The sequence below is a fragment of the Linepithema humile genome, chromosome 8 (assembly GCF_040581485.1).
Source record: "Linepithema humile isolate Giens D197 chromosome 8, Lhum_UNIL_v1.0, whole genome shotgun sequence".
NCBI classification, from domain to species: domain Eukaryota; kingdom Metazoa; phylum Arthropoda; class Insecta; order Hymenoptera; family Formicidae; genus Linepithema; species Linepithema humile.
The window spans coordinates 4,876,067-4,896,269 of NC_090135.1; the positions used below are offsets into that span (position 1 = coordinate 4,876,067).

The 20,203-nt window shown below is 35.4% G+C and overlaps 1 protein-coding gene across 4 annotated transcripts; it reads right to left on the minus strand.

The window, feature by feature from the left end:
• Positions 1–56: 56 nt before the first annotated feature.
• Positions 57–20,124, minus strand: hyd (E3 ubiquitin-protein ligase hyd). 4 transcript variants are annotated; one of them, XM_067360607.1, is made up of 37 exons: positions 19,792–20,124; positions 19,119–19,319; positions 18,722–19,040; positions 18,423–18,631; positions 18,093–18,259; positions 17,814–18,013; positions 17,471–17,739; positions 17,238–17,392; positions 16,872–17,141; positions 16,650–16,763; positions 16,285–16,466; positions 16,094–16,211; positions 14,667–14,821; positions 14,280–14,565; positions 14,075–14,209; positions 13,786–13,953; positions 13,033–13,165; positions 12,026–12,248; positions 11,699–11,937; positions 11,481–11,605; positions 10,847–11,094; positions 10,578–10,744; positions 10,098–10,432; positions 9,616–10,024; positions 9,102–9,450; positions 8,508–8,847; positions 8,140–8,369; positions 7,381–7,905; positions 5,241–5,420; positions 4,785–5,153; positions 3,704–3,889; positions 3,511–3,633; positions 3,233–3,439; positions 2,117–2,475; positions 1,808–2,014; positions 1,407–1,699; positions 57–523 (listed from the first exon to the last, which is right to left on the minus strand). In XM_067360607.1, exons 1-37 carry the CDS (start codon positions 19,851–19,853, stop codon positions 336–338), a joined length of 8,445 nt encoding a protein of 2,814 aa, XP_067216708.1. In that variant the 5' UTR covers positions 19,854–20,124; the 3' UTR covers positions 57–335. The 4 variants fall into 4 exon arrangements, with proteins under 4 accessions (XP_067216708.1, XP_067216709.1, XP_067216707.1 ...); XM_067360608.1 differs by having other exon boundaries at positions 1,321–1,699; positions 9,102–9,303; positions 19,792–20,120; XM_067360606.1 differs by having other exon boundaries at positions 1,321–1,699; positions 19,792–20,119.
• Between the last annotated feature and the right edge of the window lie 79 nt (positions 20,125–20,203).

The following is a 20,203-nucleotide window of genomic DNA, read 5'->3' on the forward strand; positions in this document are numbered from 1 at the left end:
AGTAAAATCCAAGATAGGTAAGTAAAGTCTCACGCTTTTAGAGAAAAAAAACAGCCTTTATAGTTTAGAGAAAATTTTATTTGTTCGCTATAAAGACTAAATATGACACTTTATATAACATAAAGTTTAAGAAGATGAAAACCATTCTTCTGGAACAAGAAATTCATAATCCGTAATTACACCTTATAAATTTATAAATGTTAAAAATTTCTTCTAGGGAAAAAAAATAACAACATAACCTCGGTCTTGTATCGTTATCAATAATGTGACTCTGTTTTGTACACGTACAAACATAGTCACAACATTAAGTTCATACAAAGCCAAAGTTCTTTGATTTAATAGCGAGAAGTAGTTTGTGTCGTAAGACATGACGGGAGCTGTACAGTGGAACGTATAGTCGGGAGATACACGTATTCGCGGTCGGTAGGTGCGCGTCGTCCGCCGGCCGGATTGTCACGGTCGGCATCGGCTGGAAGCCGTCCTCGCTTGCTGGTAGCGCTGGAGAGCCGGTCCAAAAATACACCTGTGACACATACGCATATAATCATTAATTCATACATATTAACCTTTTTAGTACACATGAACTTTTTATCAATGTCAAAAAACCAACTAAATGTCACATGGTTGACGGCAACTACACGTTAAATACTACAAAAAAGTGAACTTTTTATGCCAAATAAAAACCGATATATCGATATAAGATATTAAGATATTAAGAGGATTAAGGAGATTTGCTAGATAAAATAATACAACAAGAATTATTTTACACACCATTTAAAGTAATTTTTAATGTCAAATTAATTGGCTATTTTAGTTTTTATCAAAATTTGGATTTTATAAACAGGCACTTATGGGCGTCATGCGTAAAAATATCATCATTAATAAAAAAAAGTTAAGTTTAAAGCAAAATAAGCATTTAAAAACATATATTATTTTACGTATATGAAAATTATATTCAAAAACATGTATTTTCATATAAAACTGGTCAAGTTTAAACTTCAGGGCATACAATCTAACAAATTTGCGCATTGTTACCGAGTTTTATCAAAAATTTGTATTATTTTAAACTAATTTGTCGGTGTTTTTGTTTATCAAAATAATATGCTTTATCATACAAGCGTCAAATAAAATTATATATCTTCATTTTAAATAGTTACACATAAATAAATATAATATTTCAGATTAAGAAGTTGGTATCTAGCCTCTTATCGCCCATCCCGCAAAGTACCGAACAAACCTCCTTAACTTGAAAGAATTTTGCAAACTTATAAAAGCTGATAAATTTTCAAGCAAAAATAATCGGTGCGAAAAACGACTTACCAAGTCCTGCCTTTCCACATGTGACATTTTCTCAACGATGGACCACAACCAGCGCTTAAATTTCACTAATCTCTCCGTCGACTCGCCTGATTCATCATTAAATGATGTGTACGATATCAAAACTGATACATTGATGTCGCCAACTCCGTTCAAGAGAAGTCGCAAGTCCTCGGAAGTTAAACCGTCAAGCGCTCCATCGGGAAGGACGTCAGAAACTCCGGCGCGCATCGAACGCAAAGCTTTCTCTTGTACCTTGATCATGCGAACTTCAGCATACTTCCGCACATAATCATACACGTTGCTTGCAGTCACTTCTACATCACGACCGTTAGGAATAAGTTCAATTGAGCCACCTCCTTCCTCGGGACACAAATCAATACTGAAATGCAAAGTGATGATTTGAGGCGGTGGCTTAAAAATGCAGCGTGAATAAAAAGAAGAAAACAAAAATATATCGAAAGAGAGAAAATTATACAGCGAATTGTACCTGAATGTAAGATCCAATGCGGAGAATAAACTGTTACTGTCTTTTGTTTCAGCGTCGATTACCAGCTGTCGCAAGCTCTCGTAAATGACAGAGTCGAAAAATGCAAGATCGTGGAAACGTATAGGTCTTCCTAGGATATATTTAATTACATGACGATTCAAAAATAGCGGACAGAGCTCGTTTTGTAAGAGACACAATCCTATAAGTCTGCGGACATAAATAGATTTCGATAACTTTGATCTCATCAAACATACATATAACGCGGAAAGCACGTCGTCACAGTTAAATCGGACATTCGAGCGAACTCACCTGCCTACATTCCTGAATGCGTTTATCCGTTCGTAACTGGCTCTGCCTTGTCTTGGCGTATAAAAACCACGTTTACCTGGAGAATAAAAAAGCGGAGCATTATCCTCCGTATCATCCAAAATGCTATTCTCCATTTTCTTCTTATTCGCCGCGCATCGCTCGGTTAAACTAAATACATCGAGATCCAGCAGTGCCTCGCTGGCCAAGTCTTGAGTGTGACTGTGAATCAGTTCGAATGCCTCCTCGACCTTCTGTCGCAGTGCGTCCTCCGACGCTAGCAGCATCAGTAACTGGGCCGGCGACAATTCCAACAACATACCGGTTATTTTTTCAGCCAATGCCGGTCGCAAAGCTTGCACCTATATTAATTAAATCACAATTGTGAGTAAAATGGTCAATATATGTGCCGGTGATTATGAAAGTGGACTAAGAACAGGTCATACATTTTTTATTTCGAGATTTTTCGATTTTTGCGTTTGTATTAAAAAATATATTTTTTTTGTTATGTAACAAGATATTTTACAAAACACTTATAACGTCAATTTTTTCCGTGACTCTAAAATTTTATCAGTAGCTTGTGAGAAAATATATTTCTTGACCTCAAATAACTTTGTCCGTTTTCAAAATTAAAAACAAATCTTTAAAATGACTTGTGAAACAATAAAATATTGAATTTTATTCAAAAATAAGCTAAAAACAAACATGTCCATTTACATTTCATGATTATAATTATGTTTTCATCGATATTCTAATTTTTTTTCTTCTTTAGTAGGGCTTTCAAGTATGAGAACTTTAAAGTATTTGTAACATTATTTTATATTATATTATAGAAAATTTATTTATCTGAATCGCTATCTGATGACATAAATAGTGAGAAAAAGAATAAGTATTTTTCTTTTCATAAAACGGAAGTTTACCAGAGAGCAAGTGACTTAGATGTCAAAATAAACATCAACTGAATTCTGAAAACTGTCTGACGACACAATTACCAATATCATTAAGCGATTTGATGTTCAGCTGTTTAAAAAAAAAACAGTTGCTCCACTTTATTATAATGTAGATTCACATAACACAAAGCAAGTGATAAATGAAATGTTTTTAACAAGACGTGTGTACCTTGGGATATAATCTGTCGCCAAGCTGTTGCTGATGCATAGTTAAGTGATCATTATTGGGGTGATTGATCGGCAAGGGATGACTGGATGATGAACTGCCAGGTGCGGAACTATTGTTGCTTTCGATCGCGCTCGACGGGTGGAAAGAACGAGCGTCGAAGGACAAAGCCCGACGTGTCTCGCGACACTTGCCGGAGGAGCGTGTATTCTAAAATAAGATTGAAATAATTCATATGATAAAAAAATCAAAGTCTAGTCTCGATGTTTGACGTGACATACCTGTCGTCTGAGATCACGATCGCGATCCCTGCTTTTCAGTTTCTGTAATACATTGTACTGCGTGTACTTGGAACCTACTTGCGCCGATTCGAGATTCGGAAGTTTCTCATTCGCGAGCAATGCCTGAAAATCACATTGATAGGTTACACTTGATCTTATACTCGAGATGACTACTATTTTAGATTTTACGCACTTCAGCAATTGCGGTATAAAAGCTCCGGGTAACGCCGGCTCCTTCGCCAGGTTCGTCCTTGAAAAAGACTTTAACTCGATTCACTGCCAAAGGCGGAGTGTTCGTGGCTCTTCTGTTGTATATATTGTATTGCGTATTTAGCTCTTTCATTGTCTGTAGTAATAGCTGTGTTCTGTCTCGTTCCACCTGTCGAGTAATAATTTAGTATACGTAGCTATATTCACAGCGCTTACAAGAAATATTGTAATTAGATTTGTAGTTAATTTAGAATGAAAACTAATCAATCTCAGAATTAAGTTTTAAAAAGCTTTTTGTTTTCTCACAATCAATTTATTCAATATCAAAAATATTTTTATACTTATATCACGAACTTTAATATATATTTCAAAAGAAAACATATGAGCTATTCAGAATTATTCGACATTCAAATCGAATGTGAAGTTAGCCCTCCATTTTTCAAATACATTTATGTTCATTGCTTGGAAATTTTTTTTTTTAATATTGGCGAACTCTAAAATTTTTCGAAAAAAGTCTGAAACTCTAATCAGAACTCGAATTTTTATGTCGTGCTAACTTTACATATCGTAACCACGTCGGGTACGCAGTTTATGCAGCGCGATGTACCGTAGCGCGGTATTGACGATTCATTTTTCAAAAATGCATTTTTCAAAAATGTGATTTTGAAACATAACAAAAATATATATGATATAAAAAATCCTTCAATTTTCGTCCTTACAAAAATTTTGAAATTTGTAAAAATAATAACAAGGGATAAGGATAAATAAAAAAAATGACATTTAAAAAAAATCCAAATATGTGATTATAAAATATTATACAACTTTTATCTGAAACATTGTTTTCATATATCTTGTTTTGACGATAGTCACTCAAAATCAAATTTCCGTTTCAGCTTGTAGGGATTGCTTCAAACCCCTAAACATTTAAAGTCGCAAATAAAAAAATACATCTCTTATTTTTAGCTATTCTACAAATTTCAAGCCCATCACAATCGAAGGGAAAACACTTGCGTCACTTTTCTTGTCTAAATTTACACATCCTTCTTTCTCAAGCCATCGCTTACCTTAATAGTGATATCTTTTTGTTGCGAATTCCTAAGTTTTTCCATGTCTCTGCGGAATTTCGCTTCTTTCACAGGAAATCCTCCCAATTCAGACACTACAGATCCAGCTTCTAGCCCTACATCTTCCATAAAAACTCGCCCAAATAAATCCAATGACAATCGCCATCGTCCTAGCAAAATGTTATGTGAAATGTTTGTCCCGATTGATGATACCGCTCTGGCCGATTCTACTGGACTCGTCTCAACAGTTTCGTGAGCTGATATCTCATGATTTGTAGCTGCTGGATCCACCTCCTCGGACACGTTTTGGCTCTCGACAGTGGGAACGACCAATATTTCAGGCGCACCAGACTTGCTCGTGTTTGATTCCTTTAGAGAAGAAAAATGGTGATGCGGCCAATAATATAAATATCGAAATATTTGATATATTTCGTATAAAATAATCACGATACTCACCGACACTGTTCCAGCTCTAACTATTACACTTCTATTGTTTTTGCATATGTCTTTGCCTTTGGTGCTGGCCGCTGCGTCGCTCTGATTATTCGTCGACACTATGATCGGTGCTCTATCAATCTGCTCCGCTACGAGGGACGAATAACCTTCGTTGGCATGATTAGAAGGTTTCAGTTTATCCTGAAATATAATATATGAATTAGAAATTTGTACAGCATTTCTTAACCTCTTCAAGGATACATATTGTAAGGGAAGATGAGATAAAGATTGCGTTAAATGACTGAGATGGCAACAAAACTTCATATTTTATCATTTTTCTTCAAGTCCCTTTTTGAATATTTGTATGTAATATTTCATAAGTTACATTTAAATTGGAATTTTAATATGGGTAAATAAAAATAAGATAACCTTAAGCCCATTACACAATAAAAAAATAAGAAATAAGGAATAGAGAATAAAGAATAAGATATTCTTATTCTACATTTCTTATCTTTCCATTATGCATTGAAAGGCAGTATTCGGTTTGTTGGATTCCATTATTTCTTATTTCTTATTCCATATTTCTTGTTCTTTATTCCTTATTTTTTTTGTGTGTGTAATGGGCTTTAATGGATTAAAATGGTTAGACCAGCGAGGTGAGCAAAAAAATAACAATTGGAAATAGGACCGGAACATGAAAAAACGTTAGTGACATAAAAAGCACATTGTAAAAATTAATTTTGCAACTAATTGTTATAAACAAATTATTAAAAATTAACTGTAGAAAAAGTGATTGCGCCAATCGATTGTACGGGAAAAAATACAAAAAAACATATAACTTTTTCTTTAATTGTTCTTTGTTTATGCAAAAAAAAAAACATTACAGGGTTGTTGAAACTCCTGCCCATGGCTAGACCAGCGAGGTTAGCAAAAAAATAACTGTTGTATATAGTGTTGTATAACTGTATAAAAAAATAACTGTTGTTATATATTTTTTCTTTTCTTTTGTATTTTTTCCCGTACAATTGATTGGCGTAATCACTTTTTCTCCACAGTTAATTTTTAATAATTTGTAACAATTAGTTGCAAAATTAATTTTTGCTTGTGCTTTTTATGTCACTAACGTTTTTTCATGCTCTGGTCCTATTTCCAGTTGTTATTTTTTTTTTGCTAACCTCGCTGGTGTAGCCTAGCTTTAATAGGTTAATATGGGTAAATACAAATAAGATAACCTTAATATTGTCATGTGAGGTAAAATGGATTTAAATATGTATTGTTTTGTATTTTATTGGGAATATTTTCGCTGATTTGAAAAATATTTTATGGACTATATGATTTGATTTATTGTTTGTAGGTTTATTTTATTCTGGAGAAATAATCAATCGGTAATATATAATTATCAAAAGTCGACAAACAATCCAATTCTATTACATTAATCGGTTTACTTTTTCTCTTTAAAGCAAAATTAAAATACCTTTTGTAATTCTTAAAGATGTCTATAAATTGTAACAGAAAATATGATCGATGTAAATAGAGTGAGGCAAAACAGACTGTTTTATAAAAATCTGAATTCTTAATTTATGCAAGTTTTGAAAATTTAATATTATAATTTTATAATAAATATTCTAACGTTTTCTCCTGCAAAACTTGAGCCACTTTTTGCCATTAAGATAGAAAATATGGCCATTCTCGTTTAGGTAGTCCATTTTACCTCACCTTCCCCTACGTTTAATTTTATTTAATTTATAATCGAGACAAAAATATGAAAAAAATTACTAGAAATAAATATTCACTACAATAGAAAAAATTGATACTTTACAAACAATATATATGAGAAAAAGGCTAATGGAGCCATCGCTGGTTGTTAGTGCGAAATTTTTGATGTTTTGTATAGAAACTTGATTCATCTGCATTGACACATTAAAATGTACACTGATCTCAGATTCGAGATACTAAAGTGTACGAGAAACTTTCATATGGAAAATTTCATATGAAAATTCTCTTATATTGACTTTACGAACAATTGTTAATTATAAATAAATTTTCAATATAATAAAGAATTAAATTTTTTACAGCTTTAAAATAAATTTGTTCTTGAAAAGGTTAATGTGTGTGTAAACAATGAATATAAAAATGTACTCAATATTAGATAAAAAATTACCCCGTATTTGATGGAACTTGAACTCAGTTCTCCAGCTGAGACGGAATTTCTTCTCGATTCTAAATTGGGATTGGAAAGTGGTCCTTGTACAACCTGGCTAAACGTCGGAGTGACGACGTTGTTTTGACTGTCCGTTAACCCCCGCGCAGAGAGGCCTAGTCTGGTTGGTAAACCTTCCAGAGGATTTTGACTAGATCCACTCGCATTAGAAGAAGTCGGCTGTCTCGGGATGCCGAAGAGATCTTCGCGCCTCGAATGCGGCTGCAATAAATGCGGCTGATCGGCTAATGGCAGCGCCTCGCTCATCACAGTGTCAAATGGATCGAGAGGCGGGCAACCAAGGCACAAGGTAGAATCTGATCTCTGCAGGAAAGGATGCTTCCTCCCTTTCGGCGTCGAACTATTCTGATTTCCAGATCCGCACATGGGCACTTGAAGTAAATCCGGATAATCCACAGAATCTGTCTCCATGGCAGTTGGCGCTGGCGAATTGTACTCTTCACTTTCGTCATTGTCATTTTCATCCTGCAAATAACATTTTCGTGTCAAGAATGGAATTTCGCATAATCATAGTGAATTTATCTTGCGATGCTGTAACGCGTGAAAATATCTGACGATGCTGCATTGCCATTTTATGATCTAACATTTCTTGCAACATAAAAATTGAAATTTAACACAATTGTATCACAATTTTAATACTTGCTGTAATTTCTCTGTAAAGGATAAAATTGGCAACTGGAGTAATGAAATTTCACAAACCTGATCGTTCCAACTGGAATAACTGGACGATTCCTTTTGAGTTTCTCTCGAAGCAGGCGGTTCCGAAAGAGAACGCATGTAATATACAAGTGCGTCGAATACATAAGCGACGTGTCTCAAAGCGGAAACGTCCAGAACCGGCAAACTATCCCTGTGCTCGCTGTTGTGGGCACGCATTAAAGATAGACAATATGATAAGAATTCACGCCTCGCCGAGTGTGCATCGCCACCTGAAACATATCGCAACATCGTAGTTTCTTTTGTAATTTGCCAAAACTGTCAGCTGTAATTGTCAAGAGCTCAATTGTTTATCTTAGAACCTGATAGAAACGTGTACAGCAAAAATAAGAACTTGTAATAAGGCAAACCTTCGCGCTCCCTACTGCTTCTCGGAGGCTCGCCAACTCCTGCAAAACCAACGGTGAGTCGCGTTGAAGCTTGAGGAGCGGAGATATTCGAGCTCGTAGCGATACCACTGCGAGGGTTCCGACCTGTATTTCCTTGTAGAGTCAACGAGAGCGCAGCTGTGTTCAACAAACCGCTGAAATTACCGCTGGACAAAGACGGAGCGTTATTGAGAGGATGTTCAGGATGAGTCGGATCTGCGCTACGCGTCAGAGATACTCCGAATCTCAGCTGCGCCTCCGTAGCGTCCATCACTGTAAGCAGCCAGTCCCAAGTAGGCTTCAAGTGAGCTTCTAAATATGACTGCAACGTGAAATAATTCCTTACTCTCGGACTTGTGAAAGCGATAAACTTCAGATAAGGCAACGCGCGTTTTTGTCGAAGCACAAAAATGATTAACAAACTATTGTAATGTTTTAGCCACAATTTCGGCCACAAAAACATTTTTGTACACGCGCCGACACAAAGTAGGCGACAAATTGAATCTGTCAATATTTTTGAGTTCAATCCACTTTCATAATTATCGGCATATGTCGAATTTAGTGGAGTTTACGTACCTGCAAACTTAGAGCGTCTTGAAAGGTGATCTCCATCAGTCGTGGCAAGCTAAGTTGTAGGCTCTTATAATCTTGCATCATAACCAATAGATCGGCGATTTGTCGTATGACAATTCCGAATGCTCGCGCCAGGCAACTAGCGGTGGTCCCCATGGTTATAGGTTCTTGCGCGGTCGCGACGGCCGACGTGGCAGTGGTTCGTCTTAAAGATGCAGGATCAATGAAAACCAGATTACTTCCACCTGTTACCCGTAATCCCGCCGTACGCGTACTCGATTCACGATTGCGTATCGCCCATTGCATATACACGGGTGCGAGATTATTACGATGCAAATGAGCAGACGATCCACTGAAATAACATGTAAGCGATTACATTTCCAAGTGCCCCACATCAGGGACACCTCGAATATTCTTTCGCTCTTATCTTTCTTTCAAACCGCCCTCATTATGATATAAAGAGGAAAGCAAAGAATCTGACAAGACAGTGGCATGGGAAAACAAGATTCGGGCTTACCTTCTGCGCTCTAATTGTTCGTCGCCAATTTGAAACTCCTCGTTATCTTGCTCATCCGTTTCCCCCGCTTCGCTCTCATCGTCCTCTTGCTGACTCGACTCCCCGGACTCGTCCTCGGGGAATAATAATATCGATCCCATTCCGCCGTCGGAACCGGCGGTCGCGCCGGTCTGCACGCTACGCTGCGCGGACGCCGCGTCTTGATTACTATGATTGTCATCCGAATCGGACTCGGTTTCCGCTTCCGCCAAAAGATCCAATTCCGTGTCCGATTCACCGTCCCCAGCTTGTTCCTCGCCCACACCACCGGCATTCGAATCAACCTCGCCGAGCGGCTGACCAGCAGTGGTCCCAGAGACGCCCGATTCCTCATGTTCGCTAATATCGCCGTCCATATCCATAGGTACTTCTATGTAAACAACAGTAGTTTCATTTGGAGAAATTTACTTGCTAGAATCACTGTATCCCTCCCCGATTTTTACCTTCTCCGCCTTCCGTTTCATCAACAGCGGATACATCTCCTCTTGAAATTGTTATGTTGTTATTCGCTTGCTGAGTTTGCAAAGCCGCATCCAGTGTCTGCGAACTGACACCGCTGTGAGGTATTAGAGGCTCTATAGAAAATAGTTCCTCCGAGCCATTGATCACTTCAATGGCGGAGCTCGTTAGCGTGAACGGTGCAGTTGGACGTGCCACGCCTAGTCTGACCGGTGCTATCAATGAATCCGCTATTTCGCATAATTCTTCCACAGCTAATTTAATTAGTGCTTGGAAAACTTTCCGACACTTCATTAAAGGCTGCGAAGCTTGGCTCGTACTGGAAACGAAAAACATCAAGTTTTCAATACATTTGCATATTAATATTTAGATCAAAGTTTGAATTCTAGAAAATTACAAAACTTGTGTGTAATTCTATTTGTTAGGAACGTAAAAAGATAAATGTTAGAATACAAAACTCTCACCTTCGCCTTTTCGTCGTGTTTGGTGCCATTTCTATGGTGAAGATAACGAATATGCGTGCTACGGATCTTACGAATCGACGCGCCACATTGTTCGCTTCTTCCTGTCGTCCGGGCACAGTCTCGTCTTGCAATTCTCTGATCAGAGTCGTGAGCAATGTATCGAGCATCTGTGGAATTAGAAAATTTTTTTAGCGTTTTGTATAATCTCTACAAACGAAGGAAAATATTACGTGTGCTTTTCCACTCGCTTTCACTCTGTATCTACTTACTTCAGCACTGCATTTAACAAGTAAAGAATGCGTGAATTTGTCTAGTAATGCGGTACCACTCTGCCGACACAACTGTCCTTGATCGCCGAATAATTGATCAGTGCCGTTTTCAGAAACGCCCGACATAATCATACATTGAACAGCTGGCCAATCATTCAACAATCGTTCAAGCGCCTTCCGGCTGAATCGAGGAGGTTCTAAATCGTGATCTGGCATGTCTGAATCTGCACCCAAGCCTGTAAAAAGAACTACGTGCTCTTAATAAAATAATTATATGAAAAAAGCTACATGCTTTCAATAAAATAAGTTGTGTGTAAAAATATAAAGATGTAAATTATATGAAAATTACAATAAAATATAATTTTTTTAAATAGGCTCTTCAATTAATGCAATAATTCAACAATCTTTAAAAGCTAAACAGAGCCGGAGCTAGGATTTAGCGCTCCAATTTATTGTTTTACATTTACATGACAAACAAACGTTTCGGCCAACGGATTTGGCCATCGTTGAAATGACTAGGTCATAAATTATGACTTTGGATAATTGTTCAATTAACATGTGTATAAATATCGATTAACATGTGTATAAATATCGATTAACATGTGTATAAATAGAATATAGAAAGTATATATACCATCCGAGGTGGGTGCTTTGCGACTGGCCGAAGTTGATCGCTGCCTAGGCGCCGATCTAAATTGACGTTGTTCGACCAATTGCCTTCCAACCGTTTGCACCAAGAATAACAAAATGCTTTCACCTCTAAAACATAAAACAAACAAAATATTATTCAAAAAGTGAATTACATTTTCACCATGTGTAATCTGCGTGTAATTTACAGAGCCCCGAATTTACCGTGAATTAATTTTTGTAGCGAGATCAGTACTGTTTACGAGACGGCACAGCAGATCGTATCTCGCACCTTGGTGACCAGCAATGAGAGCGCGGCATTTACATTTCTCCCAACAATCGCAGTACGCTGTGGGAGAAGTTCTCTTGAGCTTGCAATCGTGACCTCTGTGGCAAACACGGGCGCATTCAGTGCAACAGCACAGAGATCCTGTTAAACCGCAAGTTCTGCATTCAAAAATGTCCTGAAAATACAAATAAATACATAATAAAAAACATGTTGCGTATAACACTTTCCTCTTTGTAGAGCAATACTTGATTTTTCTTCAATACTTGATTAATATGTTCAGCTCCGGTCCATGTGAAGCTACATGTATCGTTGCAACAAGTAACAAACAGTGGCGACAGATCTGGGCTGGCATCAGCTGGCAGTATCATGGCAGAGGTGTCTTTCGCATCTTTGCCTACTCTTTGTATAGTATCCAATAAAATAAGAGCTGCATGATACGCGCGAACCGATACGGCGAGCATGAGCGGTGTTTGTCCTTGAGCATCTCTTTTTTTTTTTTTTAGAAGACAAAACGAGAATACATAAGAGAAATATTTCATAACTACTGAAAGAAAGTTAACCTTTTCCGGACGAAAATACCTCTTTTTATTTTGGAAATTACTCGATTTTCGTAAAATAGCTTATTTATTGATTCTTTATTTAAAACTGAGATAAAAAATATAAAATTTAAAATGACATCCAATATGACAAACTAAATTTTTATAGAAATAATCAAATTATTTTGAAATTCGATTTTAGGTGTTTTTTAGAGTTGCTGAATTCGAATATAATCTCAGAATTGTGAAAAATAGCGGATTCAATATAGTGATCCAAATTTTTAAAAATAATCGAATTATTTGACAACTCGGTTTTAGGAAATTTTTGGGTTCGCTCAATGTAAGCTTATAATTTTAAAATTCGGACTCTTGAGCGATTCCAAAAAATTTTTAGAACCGATAATTTTCATGATAATCAAATGTTTTGAAATTTGATCCGCTATACTGGATCCGCTATTTAAAATTTTAAGAATTCTAAAATCACAATCACAAATTCATTGATCATAAAAACCTTTAAAAAACAAGACTTTGTACAAGTTACTTTTATATATGTAATCTCAATTTCTATCCTATGTGACAAGTTTTATAGGACCATTGCAGTAATGTATTCTTCTATTTTGCAGAGAGCAATTTGACATATTGAAAGAACGACAGGAACCAAAATATACTTTATGCCAGAAAAAAACTCTCGTCCGGAAAGATTATATTCTTATAAATCGAAATTGTAATCTTACTTTGCTGTTAATAGTTCTCTTAAATGCGACGTCAAAATATTACTTTCGCACATATATTTTAGTATGAGTAATGCATTATGACGTCTTTCGACAGAATCTATAATGTATGTATTATTAGATGTAGCTCCAACATCTGAAATAAGTAACATATATGATATACAAAACATTTATATATATGATCACCTCAGAGGTATACTAAGTCAAGTCACATAAACATAATTTTTCAAAAGAATCTAAAAAGATTTTTCGCTTTTCATACGCTCTCAGTAAAGTACTTATGTTTTGCAGATTTTTTTATATTCGCAGATATAATATCAAACTTTGATGTGTTTCAAAAAATAAAGTTGATTATATGATTTTAATGTGACTTAATATTGTTTACCTGGTGAATATGATTAACTTTATACAGTCAACATCTCTATTGAAATGAAAATATTCATTGAAAACATTTACCATTGCATAAAAATTGTAGTATAGTCTTCTGATAACAATTTTCAAAAAAATGTGACTTAACATAGTATACCTCTGAGGTGTTCATATATATAAATACATATTATACAAAAAATGTATATATATATATATATATATATATATATATATATATATAATATGATTATATATATATATCTACACTAATAGTGAACATTTTTATATTTTATACAAAAAGATATATATATAATCTTTTTGTATAAAATATAAAAATGTTCACTATTAATGTAGAGAAATATAAATAGACATCACAAAAATACTTACTAGACTTATTCATCATAGATATACTAGCAGCACCTATGCTCAACAGACTGTCTTCCTCTCCTGAGGTATTGTCAAATGCTTCAGGCGGCCAACTTAATGTCGGAATTGGCTCTTCAATAGGTGCTGAAGTACCATCCACTGCATTAGATACTAATTCGCGTTCAATCACTGTAATAAAACAAATACAAAGTTAATTAAATGCATATAACAACATCACAAATGAGAAAATATTAATTTTTACTGTCTTTATTCAATAAAAGTATTAAAATTGCCACGCCAGATAAGTTACCTTGCTCGGTTTCTTTATTGGAAGTTGGCGAACACATGTTGACACAAGCATGAAGTATATTACGGTTCCCGTCGCAACGTTCTTTCAATATCATTTGAATTTGAGAATTTGCAGTTGAAAATGTCAAATTGCTCTCTGCAAAACAGAATATATTACACGCTGTAACGGTCAAAAATTAAGATTACACATATCCGAACACACTTACTCAAATCTTGTTCCAGATTACAAAATACTTGCTTGACGCTCTCGTAATCACATCGCAATATACGAGGCATGAGCAAGAGATTGTCGAATGCTAATGCGATAACTGCAACCTGATTTTTTAGATTAGTCGAATTGGAACAGCTGGGAATAGGAATGGTTGCTGCACCGATGCAATTTACTGGAACTAAATCCAGCCAATTTGGATCGCGTATGGCATCAGCGCAATCTTTCGCGACCGGGTAAATAGTATTATTACCATCTCGTAGAATCATAGAGCATTCTATATTCTGAAACATTCAAAATTCATTTTTCTCTCCCAAAGACTTACATTTGTTATTTGTGAGTTATTAATCGTTTTATTTGTAAATATTGTTATAAATGCACATACCTCCCCTGCACTTGTAAGATTAATATTTTGCGGTTGCAATCCCAGAAATGACGACATATCAGAGGGAATATAATAATCTTGAACATATCTTCCTGTACTTAAATTGTACACGACGTAACTCAATTTATTTCCACTTTTCAATATGGCATGAATACCTATTAACACGTATTTCTTTATTAGTTCGAGTAATCAATTTTTTTTTTTTTTTTTTAAATAATAGAGTCAGAATGTTGAAGATTCTCTACGCCATATATAGAGTGTCCCGTGATTCGCAAATCAAAATACTACAGTAGAAAAATTCTCAGAATACCAAATCAAAAGAATGGATAAAGTTCCGAAAAGTTCACACCTCCGATTTGCTCCAAACTACGCTTTTTATTGTATTTTTGCGCGCTGATTACGAATATGACCATGCCGATTGGCGACAAGGTCATTTTCAAAGTCAAAACTACTTAAAAACACTCAAAAATTATCGTTTCTTTTAACATTATCTTGATAAATATTGATGTAACAAAGAAATGTTTCAAATAAAAGTTGTAGCTCTTGAAAAAATACATCATCTATGTCCTATGCATTTTTTGCACAGAACCAATATTTTTCGGAAAAAATGAAATAATGCGTTGTAAAGTGTATGCGTAGATTCAGTGCCCCCCCCCCCCCCAATCCTTCTGCATAATGCGGGAGAGGTTTCTTTCCCTATTATCTCATTTTTTTCGAAAAGTATTGGTTCGAAAGGTATTAGTAATCAGCGCGCAAAAATACAATAAAAAATGTAGTTTGGAACAAATCAGAGGTGTGGGCTTTTTGGAACTACACCCAAAAGAATTTTTGTCTGTAATTTTTCAATCTAATCAATAATTTTTGAAACTCAAGAGTTTAAAATCAGCTAATCAAATTCTGTGAACAAGCGGCAGCTTATCTGTGAGTTGTACATGACGACATTGGTGACTCACAAACAAGTGACTAATCTCTTCAAGAATCTGGCACATATGTATACATTTAGTTTTATTTAATTCAATGATAGAGATAAAGGTATAATAAAAATTACTGACAAATAAATACTCACTACGACATTTTCCAGAAGAAAAGAGATCGATACTTGACAAACAATTGTTAGATAATTATAAATAAATTTTGACTATAATAAAAAAAATTTGTATTTTTTATAGCTTTAACAAATTCCCTGAAGAGATTAATTATACAACCTAATAGGCCAAGCTTTTTTAGCTTTTGTATTTCAAAAACTACTTACTTGAATTAAAAAATTGCACTTTTTTAATAGCGTTTTGAGAACTTTGTGCTATGCTTTTATTTGCGAATTACAAAACACCCTTTATATATAGATTAAAAACCTCTGCGTCTCTATCTTGTTATAGATCTCTGTGTTTCTCTTTCTATGTATAACTTTTTGAAAAAAAATGACTTACCTTGTCCATCAGTTGAGATAGTCAGCAGACTGTCATTTGAACCTTCTACTATGTTGACTCTTCTAGGGGTTCTTTGAAAACAATCCGGAGCCCGTGGATTTGATGATGACTTAATTACCTGTCAACGTGCAAATTATATTTTAAATGCTTAATTATACGTGCTGTGTATGATAAATCAGCATGATTATTACCTGAACTTCATCTCTACGTAAAAGTCTGCAATCTGCTAACAACATCATTGGTTCTTCTGCAATTGGATCTTTGAAATCTGATGTATTGAAATCCTTCTCTTTAATTTCCTTTTCCTTCTCTCTTGAATATTTTGGAAAGAATTTTACCGCTACGTAGCAACCATCAACTTTTATAACTTTCCCTATTAAAATTAATAATTATAATTAATTATTAATTTATAATTTAATTTATAATTTAATTAATAATTATAATTTTAATTAATAATTATAATTAATCCCTATTAAAATTAATAATACACGTTAATCTTTTTCAAAAAGAAATTTGTACATTTCTTTGTACAATTTTATACAATTTGTAATCCTACCGATAGGTCCAGTCTTGACGTCTTCAACAAAAACCACATCTTTCAACTGCCAATCTTCTTCATCCTTTCTGTCAGATTCTCCTTCGCTTCGAGGTGCCATACGTTTTTGCCGTTCTAAAATTGTTATATTTTTTAAGAGATTTCATAGACTAAATACAGAAAACATTTTAATAATATATCCTTCTTTTCTCTCAGAACTTTTACACAAATAACGCGTCTTACTGTGACTCGTCGTGATGCTACCAGTATCGCTACAAGTGCTCGAAGCCGGCGATGGAGGTGGAGGCATGTCAAGTCGGTCGGTAGTTTCCTTATGATTCGGTTTGTTCACAACTCCTGTATTTCCGTTCCCGTTAGATTCCCGTTTATCGGCGTTTGCATTAGGTACATGTGTACCAGCGGGTAATATTTTAAATCTACAAGTGGCATCTACGTTCCAAGCCGCTGACAATAATTGGCCCACTTTTGGTACACCGTTAGCTATGGTGAATCCTTTAAAACAAATCGCATACACATTTAACATTCGCAATACAAGTGTCTCATAGCTACAAATCCACTTATTACGTCCAAAGCATGTAAGAATCTTACCAATCGCTCCCGGTATATAAACCGGACTATTTTTCATGCACACATACGTGCCGTAACCAATATCGCTTGTTAGCACAGTAGATGGTCTATGCTTGCGTGATTTAGCTTTGTATTTTTCCCATAATTTCTTACGTTGTGCAAACGGCAAAACGCCCCTGAAAAAGATGGATATTTAACAATCTTACCGCGCTAGAGATTTATATATAAAATCAAAGTAAAAATATTATACTAACCACCAGTATAATGTTCCACTTTCAAGTCTCGCAACAGTATACAACGCGCATGTATGAAGTGACACAATTTTATCCGATGTAAATTCGGTAAAGGCTTGTGCTGGATGTTCAAGACGAGAAGCAACATGTCCTAAAAGTTCGTCGAGCCAAGTTGCCACCTTTCCGCTTTCCGTACTAACGGAACATCGAATTGCGGTAGCAGATATATTGACTATCTTTTCTGTTGTCAATGCCAAAGGAATGGTTCTCGGATGATGCACGTTCGGATTCTACGCAGAAATACGAATATACATTTTCATAAAGATATTTCGTAAAAATGTGCAACAAGAATGTTTAACAATACCTCTGCATTTTTGTATGGTTCTGACTCTGTCCATTTCCATTGGTATAATTGTCCCGATGCTGATACGGCAATCAACTCGCTGTAAAGGGATGCGATTTGTACGAAGCGCGGCACTGGATCGTTACTGCGTTCATGCCACCACTCTAGCTCTTCAGATATCCATAGTGGACTCTGCGAGGCCAACTCTTTCTTCTTGTTGTCTGAAATATTCAAATATAAAGTTATCTTCTCTATTTAACAAATTACATTCAATTTTTTTTTAATTTCCATATCAAATACCTGAATCTTTTTCCCATGAATCTTTAAGAGCATTTTCCAACCAGCGACGCGGTCCGTAATATTGACGATCTCGCCATCTGCTAAAACTATCACGATCTCTGTCTCTTTCATGAGATGAACGTTCACCTTCTCTGTCATTGCCCAAGCGGCGCGAAGAACTTCCACGGCTAAAAGTAATACTTTTTTTAGAATACACAATACTCTATTAAATATACATAACCTCAATTTTAGATATCTTAATAAACACATTTCTAAATTCATATTTTATATGCATATATATGTATGTATATGTTTATTAAGTATCTCAAAACTTAGTTTTAAATTATATACTGTCTTATTCCGGTGTATCCAAACATGTCTTCAGAAAACATAGAATCAGCGTCGATTATAACCGAATGTTCATTACTAAAGCCACCATCTAGTAGTGATATAAGATCTTCTGGGACATAACTATCCGCTGCGTCCTCCGCGTCGTCACCTTCTTCGTCTTCTCGTGACAAAAGATTGTTTACCGCTAAATTTACATCTAGATTTGTACGCTGCAACAATACAATCATTTCATGAATTAATTTTGTCTCATACTATTATTATGTATACTCTTGTTGTCAGCAACATTAGTATTCATAAACCTGTAATTCTCTGATGATCAAATTACGACTTTTTCCTTGTAATACCACTTGTGCCTGAGATATAAGATCTTCTGGTACGAACGGTGCAGGCACAGATGCAATGGGCCGTGAACTGCTGCCACTTCCTCCCCCCATAATTACTCCCGGCGGTCCTATACGACCACCGCTGCCGCTTCCTCCGCCACTGCTTCCTCCGCGAATTGCAGAACTGCTACGCATGATTCTTGCCCGCGATCGTGACATTGTTCTACTACCACTACCACTACTTCCATTCCCATTTGGTGCAGAATTAGAATTTCCAACATGATTTTTGCTTGTGCTGCAATGAGGAATATAAGATTTTTTTTTGTATTTCTTTTTTACAAAATTATTTTTCTGTTTCTTCTTTTTTACTTACTTTCTATTAGGTTCATTTTTACTCAAATCCAATCTATCAGGTAGTACAGTAAATGCAACTCTGCATATTCTATTGTCTTCTGTAAGAAGAGCAATATGTGTTGGTCCGACTACGAGACGCTTTATTACTACTTTTAGAGCATTAAAAGCAGGAGGTGTTACAAATCCATATCTATTTATTTTGTCAGCTACTTCCCTCAGCCTAAAACAATAAAAGTATCTGGAGTAAATAATCTTCTTAAAGATTATAATCAAGAGTATCAAATGTCTGTTACATGATATGTACATTTATATACAGTATTCTAAGAAATAATTAAATATTTTCAAAACAATTAATAAATAATTCGTAGAATATGTAAAGATCAGTACGCTATTAATATTCGTGTGAATCATATTAGTATTGTAAGATTATAATTATTTAACATTATGTTTATAGGTTGCCATTAAAGTGAGGCATCATGTCGCGGATACATGGTCAAATGTGACGTATATTCATCGCGCGTAGATATGCAAATATATGCAATAAGATAAAGAATGAAAAGAATTGGATGTGCACAACATATTGTAGTGCATCTTTACATGGCAGAAATGTGTTGAAATAGGAAAATTGGAATGCATCTAGAATGTTAAAGAATTCGCTAATGGGAAACCGATAACGGGTGGGTAATCCTCACCTATCATTGAGTTGGTCATCTGTTCCTGGCAAAGGATGCACGACGAAGTGAATCGAACTCATAATGCCTTCAAATCATATGTGCTATTCAATATCGGGTCGTTCTTTTATTATACACAAAATTTCACTGCACCACAGCAGAACGATATTCAGCCATGTTTTCGATGAAACATCCAGTTACGTGTTCTCAAATGCAAATATGGCGTGGTTGCTCAACGCGTTTCTAAATGCATCAAAACTCTTCATGATTAAAACTTGCTTATATAGCATGCACATACGTGACGAGAGATATATCAATTACATCTCGTGTAAAACAAATAGCGTTGTCGAATAAACGGATTTCGATCGATCTAAAAGCGATCAAAATATCATTGTATTTTTTCCGCCAATAAAAGACACGAGTTCCTAGTAAA